The sequence below is a fragment of the Cynara cardunculus genome (genome assembly GCF_001531365.2).
Source record: "Cynara cardunculus var. scolymus isolate 2C chromosome LG 1, CcrdV1, whole genome shotgun sequence".
NCBI lineage: Eukaryota > Viridiplantae > Streptophyta > Magnoliopsida > Asterales > Asteraceae > Cynara > Cynara cardunculus.
In genome coordinates, this window is record NC_037528.1 from 18,336,382 (window position 1) to 18,343,344 (window position 6,963).

At 29.4% G+C, this 6,963-nt stretch overlaps 1 protein-coding gene across 1 annotated transcript in view; it reads right to left on the bottom strand.

Moving 5' to 3' along the window:
• Positions 1–2,937, bottom strand: part of LOC112523049 (cysteine-rich receptor-like protein kinase 2) — an 8,756-nt gene extending 5,819 nt beyond the window's left edge. Inside the window, exon 1 of the mRNA XM_025132489.1 lies at positions 2,467–2,937. Coding sequence (XP_024988257.1) covers positions 2,467–2,840 — 374 coding nt within the window. The 5' untranslated portion in view covers positions 2,841–2,937. The remainder of the gene's footprint in view (positions 1–2,466) is intronic.
• Positions 2,938–6,963: the final 4,026 nt, after the last annotated feature.

Here is a 6,963-nt window from a genome sequence, read left to right on the forward strand (position 1 = left end):
AAATTTTTATGATATCTTCAAACATATATTTTATTTAAAAATAAAAACATCATCACTTTCTCAAAATCACATAAAGCCATATATAACATCGACTGAGRTAAAAAATAAAATGAAATATTAAAATCACGATGTATCTCGCTGCATTGCGCGAGTACGCTTCTGGACCTGAAAACTGAAGAACACCCGGTAAGCGATTTATCTGGACCTTATGCATATGTGCATTTAATTGAAATTGTTTTTTGGTTTTATGCACATGTGCATGCACTTGTGCATACAAGACAAATTGCTTAGAAATTACTTTTACGTTCGAGATGAACGGTTATTAGGGTGTTCCTCATATTTTTATTTTTTTGAGATTTTTCCCTGAACGTGACCCTATATATATATAGGGTCACGTTCATGTAAAAATCGTAAAAAAGTAAAAACTGAAGAATACTCGGTAACCGTTCATCTGGACGGCTTACACATATGCATACACACACTTTTTTGGGTATGCACATGTTTATAACATACACGTGCATAAAAACCAAGAAATTATTTCAATTACTTGTATGCACATGTGTATACCGTCCAGATTAATGGTTACTAGAGTGTTCTTCAGTTTTTTATTTTTTTGAAGGTTTTCCCCTAAACGTCTATATATATGTGTGAGTGTGTGTGTGTGTATATATATATATATATATATATATGTAGACTTAGGATCATGTGAGACCAACCTGTTTTGATAAAACCCGTGAGACCACTTTTTTACTTTTGAAACTTCACAGTAAAACGTTGTGAAGGTAACATTTACAGTGTTTTTGCTGTGAAGGTTCACCTTTTCTTTTACCTGCACAACGTTTTGCTTGGAAGTTTTTCAAGTGTAAAAATGTGGTTACACATGTCTCAGGAAAACATGTTGGTCTCACGTGAACCCGACCCTATATATGTATATGTATATGTATATCTGGATGTATATGTAGAGGAGGTTTACTTTGCAAACCACGTTATTTGTACAAACTGTACAAATCTCATTCAACCAATCATAATTTTTTATTTTGTTCATTTTTTTTTTGTAATTATGAGAGGTTTATTAATCATTTTTATTGTGGAGGGTGTTAATCATGGATATTATCATCTTTATTATATTAACATTAGAGAAATACATGAAACAGTTTCATTAAAATTTCATAACCATATATGAAACAACTTCATCAAAAAAAAGTTTTATATGAAAAATTTTCATAAAATTAAACAATTTCATGAAAAAATTTAATAAGATTAAACAATGAAATCGACGGATGAGGGTGATTTACACAGTTTGTACAAATATGAGTGGTTTGCATTTGATCGCTCCTCTATATATGCATATGTATGTATATATATATATATATATATATATATATATATATATATATATATAAGGGCTTAATCAAATGAGAACTGTTTTGTTTGTCGTAACCGTGAGATCCAATCTCAACCAATCATTTTAATATATTAATTATTTTTAAAATTAATGTAAAAGGGCAAGTTAGTAAATTACTAAATTTAGATTAAATATTTATTTATTAACTCCATATGTTTCAAACATTCAATTAATTTTGATTTTACATTCCTAAATTATCACATGAAACCACAATCTTTTGTGTAGCACATGAAACCACAATCTTTTTTTACCCCAACGTAACACAACATCTTGTGTTACCTAATACACTGTTGGTATTGTAACACCTTGTCCCGCATAGTAACTATTGGAATTTGCAGCCCCTTATGACTTATGAGTTCTTGGTTATAGGCTACCAAAAAATTCTCACCATGGGTTAACGTTTAGTGGTTTGGAGGTTGTCTTGTATGGTTTGCTACCAAAGAATTCTCACCATGGGTTTAGTGGTGTGAGTAGCACATGAAACCACAATCTTTTTTACCACAATGTAACACAACATGTTCAACCAAAGCCTACAAATTGTTTTCCACCTCTTGTCGCACAACCAACAAGATCTTTTGTGTTTTTTGTTTTGATTTGATGAAATGTAATTTTAGAAGATTAATTCCAATGTAATTATTACTTCAATTATGAAGGAAAAAAGCAACATATGTAAAGTAAAGCATAAGAAAAAGATAACTTAATTTTTATTATGCATAAATTAATATGAAATAAAATAAATATACTCATTACGGATAAATGATAAGCAATATGGAACAGAAGAATTGAACGTGCACTCAGTTTATCTCTTTGATGGAAAAATTCTAGTCCATACCAAAAGAAAAAGGAAATTTTCTTTAGATTTAACGGTGAGAGTTTCATTCAGTCATCAAACTTTAATATTGATTACTTGAACATTTGTCATTAACTTTTAATGGACTTCTGATGATCATTGCTTGCAAGTATATAGTGTCTAAGACATTTGCTGCTTCAATTAACAATATCTTATACCTAAGAGATATTAATCAACTATATATGAAATGGTCAACCCAAGAAAATATTACCTGACAAAGCAATTATCAAAGAAAACATAAGCACCATTGCCCGTTATGCAGCTGAGCAGTCGAGACACGCCAGCATCAAAACAAGCCATACACTGAGAGGTAGAGAGGTAGTTCCTGCACTGGGTGACCCCAAAGACCGAGTCTCCTTCAAGTAAACTTTGTGCTCTAGCATAAAATACATTGTTGTTTGATAATTGTCTTCTAATTGCAGTAAAGGTAGAATTGCGATTGTTGATAAAATTTGATGGAACTATTGGGCGGTTACGACCACAAAATGATCTAATGGGTGTGTTGACATCATTTTCTGAGTTGTTCGACTGTGATATTCCGGGGTTGACCATGAGTAATACAAGCAATAGAACCAAGACAGCCATCACTCACCGTGAGAACTGTGAACTAGCTAGTACAAACTAAAGAAAGATGATCAAAGGAGTTGAAAAAGAAGAGATCGAGAGGATGGATGCATAACTTGTGCTCATAAAAGCAACATAGCAATGACTTTTGTATCTTTGTGTTGAATGATTTTAATATTATAAACTCAATTGGTTTAAACAAATAGAGCCTCATGGAATTGTGGTTTGAAAAAGTCAGAAAGAAAACCTTGGTTGGTAATCACTACTCGGTTGCGACCAACATCATCCGCATCAGATTTATTGAATACTCGATAAAGTTTTTAAATAAATTACAAATTTCTTTAACGTGGTTTAATATTAGGTTGTTAAATGAACTCACATTTCTCTCTCTATATAACCTAATATATCATATAATATATAATATATTATCATTATCATCTTCTATATATTAAGACAAAATGGAAGTATGATTGTAAAAAGCAGTGATAAGAAAATCAAAAGACTTTGTCGTTGACTTGATGGATTAAAACCTTTTGATGAAGAAGCTTTTCATCAACCCATATAATAACTTTGGCAAATAGTTACAAGTCTTATTTTTGCCATTGGTGATGTTCTAACATGAATATTAAAAAATATTATTTATAAAGTAAAATAACTATTAAAAATTTAAATGTGTAGTAAATAATTAAATAAAATATCTTATTTATAAGATTCTTTAGCTTAGTTGTCTTCTTAGAAAATCCAAAACTTATGTTTTTAAATCTTATTTTACCAAGCTAATTCATTTGACAAAATCAAACATTTTTGAATTATGATTGTACATATAAAAGTCGTAATTTTGTATTTTAGTAGGGTTAGAGCCTTCCGTTTATTTTTTACCAAGATATTGTTGGGGATCAAATTCTAGTATGGTCAGAAATTACAGTAAATAATTTGAATAAGAATTTCAAATCTTGTAAGAGTTCATTTTTCTTTAAACAATATTTCAATCTTAATCTGTCTTGATTGAATGAAATTTGCTTGAGTGTAATCTCAATTCAAACTTACAATTTTGGTAGAATTCGTAGGTTATAAACCTAGAGAAATAGCAACAGTTAAAAGATTGATTAAACCGAGAATAAATGTCCCATTAAGAGAAATGATTTACTAGAAATATGAGCATTTATCGATTTATTTCGGACTAGTGAAATCATGCACTTTGAAAATCTATCGACCTCAGTGGGCGTACCCATTGATGGCATCTGTTGCCATTGATGGTTATCAGCTTACGCTAATTAATGTGATTGTCATTAGTTGATGATGGTTTTGATCCACTACCACTGCTACTGATGCAGTCACTTAAGCATATAATTTATTGTTAGAGCGTTTTCCCACATCTCTCCATCTAATCGTGCAACTAGACAAACCACTGCCTAGGGGCTCTTCTTCCATGATTGAGATCGTTTTCACATTTTCATCCTACAGATTGTTTTCATTTGAACCACCCTATGTATTTAGGGAGATCCAAATAGAAACTACAAAAAGGTTGGAAACATAGAAATATATCTCAATCGTTGGATTGATTTGATCCAATAGATCTAACTAAAAATGTGGTTAAAACTTTATCTCGTAAACTATATTGTTATACTTTTACACAAAATGAACTTAAACAAATTATATAAAAACAAGAATTTTATTCTCTTTAATTTCATATCCATATTATTATACTTTATATATGTTTTTTTGTGTTTCCATCTCAATCCTCCTCTCCCTTTGTCTCTGTATATATGTGTATGTTTGTTTCATCTTCATATTATAACTGATTAACTGTTGTATATAGGGGTACTTGAAAAATAACCAACCCGACCAACCCAAATCGAGAAAAACCCAAAAAAATCAACCTAAGGTAACCCGACACGTAGTTGAAATTATGTCGAACTGCATCTATTGGGTTGAAATTGGGTTAGGGTAATTTGAACTCAACTCAATTCGATGAACCTGGCGCCTTTATATACTACAAATTTAATATGATTGTTAAGTCTTTGATTAATATGTGTACATTGGACATTAGACCAACCCGTAATTAGCTATATTTAAAATTGTATTACAATCTCAATCATAAGTTTACTTTCTTATTTGCATAAACTTGCAACTTTTTTTAATTTGTTATCTTTTTTGTATGTTCTCATTTTGAATTTACTTCATTTAAACAAAACGGTTGGCTATATTGTAAAATGATGCAAAAGTTTCAACTTGATCAACCTGACTCGCACGGTTTGGGTTCGTATGAGTTGTATTTTTGCTTAAGTTGAGTTGCGTTGAGATTTTTTAAATCATAATCATTGGATTAAATTATTCAAATATCTTTAACCCCCCAGCTAACCTAACCCATGAACAACCCTAGTTGTATATATGAAACAACACTGTATATTTCAAATACATAGTTTCACATGTAGAACTAGTTTTCGGTCTTATTCTAGTTTTTGTTATTTGTTCTTGGAAAATTTCATATGAGAACTATAAAACCATTAAAACCCAATTTCAACACAAAAATTTGACAAAACTTTGCTTGTGCATACCATATAAGTATAAAGAAAATTTTAAAAGATTTCAACAGATTACACCAACATCGACCGAAAGATTTAAACTAAGAATTATTCAAACTGATTTTTTTAAAATAGCTCAGGACAGTGACTCCACGAAAAATTCAAGATATTGACTTCAGAAACAGCAAATCAGACTTAACCGTATGTCATTATTGAAAGTACAGATTCGATATGTAAGGACATTAATTCATCTGTTTCTTTATTTCCTTTTCATAAGACCCCACTAATTAAAAAAATTTATTAAATAGGAAAGAAACATGCATGGGTGCCGTTCTCTTTTGGTCAAATAAAGATATTGAAAAGAAATTCTGATGTTGATAGAAATAATAGTAAAATTATATACAGCTCAAATACCACGTAGATCGAAGACCATCCATTAGTTGAACCAAAGGTATTTTAAATCACGAGTAGTTAAACTAATTAATGCCCTTAATATATATTCTGTAAATAATATTTTTGAATTTCTGTTTGCTCTTGTAATTAGATACCAAACAAGACTTGGATGTACACGTTTTCTTATTTGACATAGGTGTGAGATTTGTTGGTTAATTAGTGAGCTTATTTAAACTGCATGTGTGGGGATTAATTCCATAATAAATAGGAAATGGAAATATGTGCCCAAGTTATGGTTGATGGTTTTAGTAATTTCCATGTTGATTTTAAAATTTATTAGATTAGTTAGTTGTTTTAGGGTTGGAGCATTAAATCTCATGTAACAAAATAATATTTCTCTTATCTAAAAATAAATGTCCATATTTTATTTATATTTGTTTCAAAATAAGTATCACCTTTCAAAAATATATAACTAAATTTTCAAGTATACTTGTGGATAAATACATAAATATTTAAGAGTTTGATTAGACTGATACGTTTATTAAAGGTAAATTTATCAATTGATTAACAAAAAAAGGTGTAATTACTATTTATATCTATAATCATGTGTCATATCTTTTGTGTACACTTATTTTATGATGGAAGGTGCAGTTGACAAAATATCCAGATATGGTTCAGTCAATGAAACATTTTCTAAAAATCTGAATAACATGTTTTCATTAATGAAATTCGTTTCATCATTGAAATTGGTTTCATTAACTATACAATTCCAAAAACTGAATGACATTGTTTCAGCAGTGAAATTTGTTGAAATGTTTCTTAACCAAAATGGAATCGGTTTCATGGTTTCTAACCAAGATGAACTCAATTTTACATATGAAACTAAATATTGTTCAGTCAATGAAACACTTCAAGAACTAAATAATAGTATTTCATTCATTTTTAAATTTGTTTCATGTTTCCTAACCAAAATGGAATCGGTTTCATAATAGTCAAAATGAAATTGGTTTTATTAACGAAACCAAATATGGTTCAATCAGTGAAATATTTCATGACCTGAATACTATTATTTCATTAATAAAAGTAGTTTCATGGTCCTAACCAAAATTAAATTAGTTTCATTTTTTAAATATTTTGATGTAGTGTTTTTACAAATACATTCTTTTGTTATTATGATAATGAAATAAATAATTTCATAACAAATAAATTATTACAAATAGACTTTG